This window comes from Sitophilus oryzae, unplaced genomic scaffold (genome assembly GCF_002938485.1).
Source record: "Sitophilus oryzae breed Bouriz unplaced genomic scaffold, Soryzae_2.0 scaffold_1006_pilon_pilon, whole genome shotgun sequence".
In the NCBI taxonomy this organism is placed as follows: Eukaryota; Metazoa; Arthropoda; class Insecta; order Coleoptera; family Curculionidae; genus Sitophilus; species Sitophilus oryzae.
The window spans coordinates 4,752-5,962 of record NW_022145623.1 but is presented as its reverse complement, the minus strand read 5'-3'; the positions used below and the strand labels follow the sequence as shown (position 1 = coordinate 5,962).

Genomic DNA, 1,211 nt, shown 5'->3' with positions numbered 1-1,211 from the left:
AAACAGTATTATTACTGAAATTAGTTATTTTAAATGATTATACCATCCCGGTACAACATATATAGCATACAAAAAACGACCAGAGAAGCGTTTCAACTTGATGTAGATTTCCGCCATCGGTTTTCTACAACAAATTGTATTATCAGCTGAAGTTCTGAAAGTTAAGTTCTGAAATCGTCCCATAACCGTACAAAATGTGTGTGTGTGTGTGTGTTGATAAGAAGCCTATAACATCTCCTACTTACCATAATCTTCGTCGTCATCTGTAGCCGCAATAGCGGCATTTATCTTATCTAAATATGAAGCACCGGTAAATCTTTCCAATAAGGAAAAATCGTCTCCTGTAAACAATTCATCTTCGTTTAATGGACCAAGTACCCTTCCATTAGCAACAATGGCACGTTCAGATGCTTTAAGATTCAGTACCTTTTGACTGTAGACTCTGAGCATTTTCAAATTAAGTTCCTGCGCTTCGACTCTGGACCAAACTTCAGACTTAAAAAGATAATTTCAGATCAGTAAAAAAACATTTCAATGGAATATATGGGTTTCTTACTGAAATGTCCAACTTGTCACCTTTTTCTAATTTTTCGTTAGTATCTGGGTCTCTCAAAAGCGCGAGTATCGTATTTAAAGCACCATCAGAGGGCAGCACTTCAAGTAAAGCCAAGACCAGTTTATTATACAAATTGTTCTTATTTCCGTTGACGTTTGGTAGAAAACTTACTCTTATGTCACTTTCTAACTTCTAAAATAGAAATATTAAATATCTTTATTTAATGCATAAAAATTGTAAATAAGAAACAAAATTAGTGCGACCGCGAAGGTACTTTAATATGACAATTAAGTAAAGTTCATAAGAATTAATATATCCTAATTAATGACTTGACACGTAGTAAATAAAATGTAAATATACATGAAATAAAACATAATTAGGTAACTGTAAATGAATTTCAAAGTTGATTGGATTACTTCATCTGACAGTATATTCGATACCAAATAAACTTTTAGTTACGTCATCAAGGGTGCGATTATTAAATTCATTGTTGCCAACCCTGGACATATTCGGCCCAGTGTGACTAACTGGAATTTAAATTTCCCGCTGGCGATTTAGGTGGTAACTCTGTAAAAATGTCAAGTTGTCACATTTATTTATTTCCTGATATTTTGATTCGTTTTGACACTTTTTGTGTCAAAACTTGTATTACAAA

At 33.0% G+C, this 1,211-nt stretch overlaps 1 protein-coding gene across 1 annotated transcript; it reads right to left on the bottom strand.

The window, feature by feature from the left end:
- Positions 1-245: 245 nt before the first annotated feature.
- Positions 246-748, bottom strand: LOC115889352 (UDP-glucose:glycoprotein glucosyltransferase-like; the record flags this gene model as incomplete). The annotated part of the gene is made up of 2 exons (XM_030909362.1): positions 246-495; positions 557-748. Coding segments are annotated over 2 exons (442 nt in total), but the record flags the coding sequence as incomplete, so codon positions are not given.
- Positions 749-1,211: the final 463 nt, after the last annotated feature.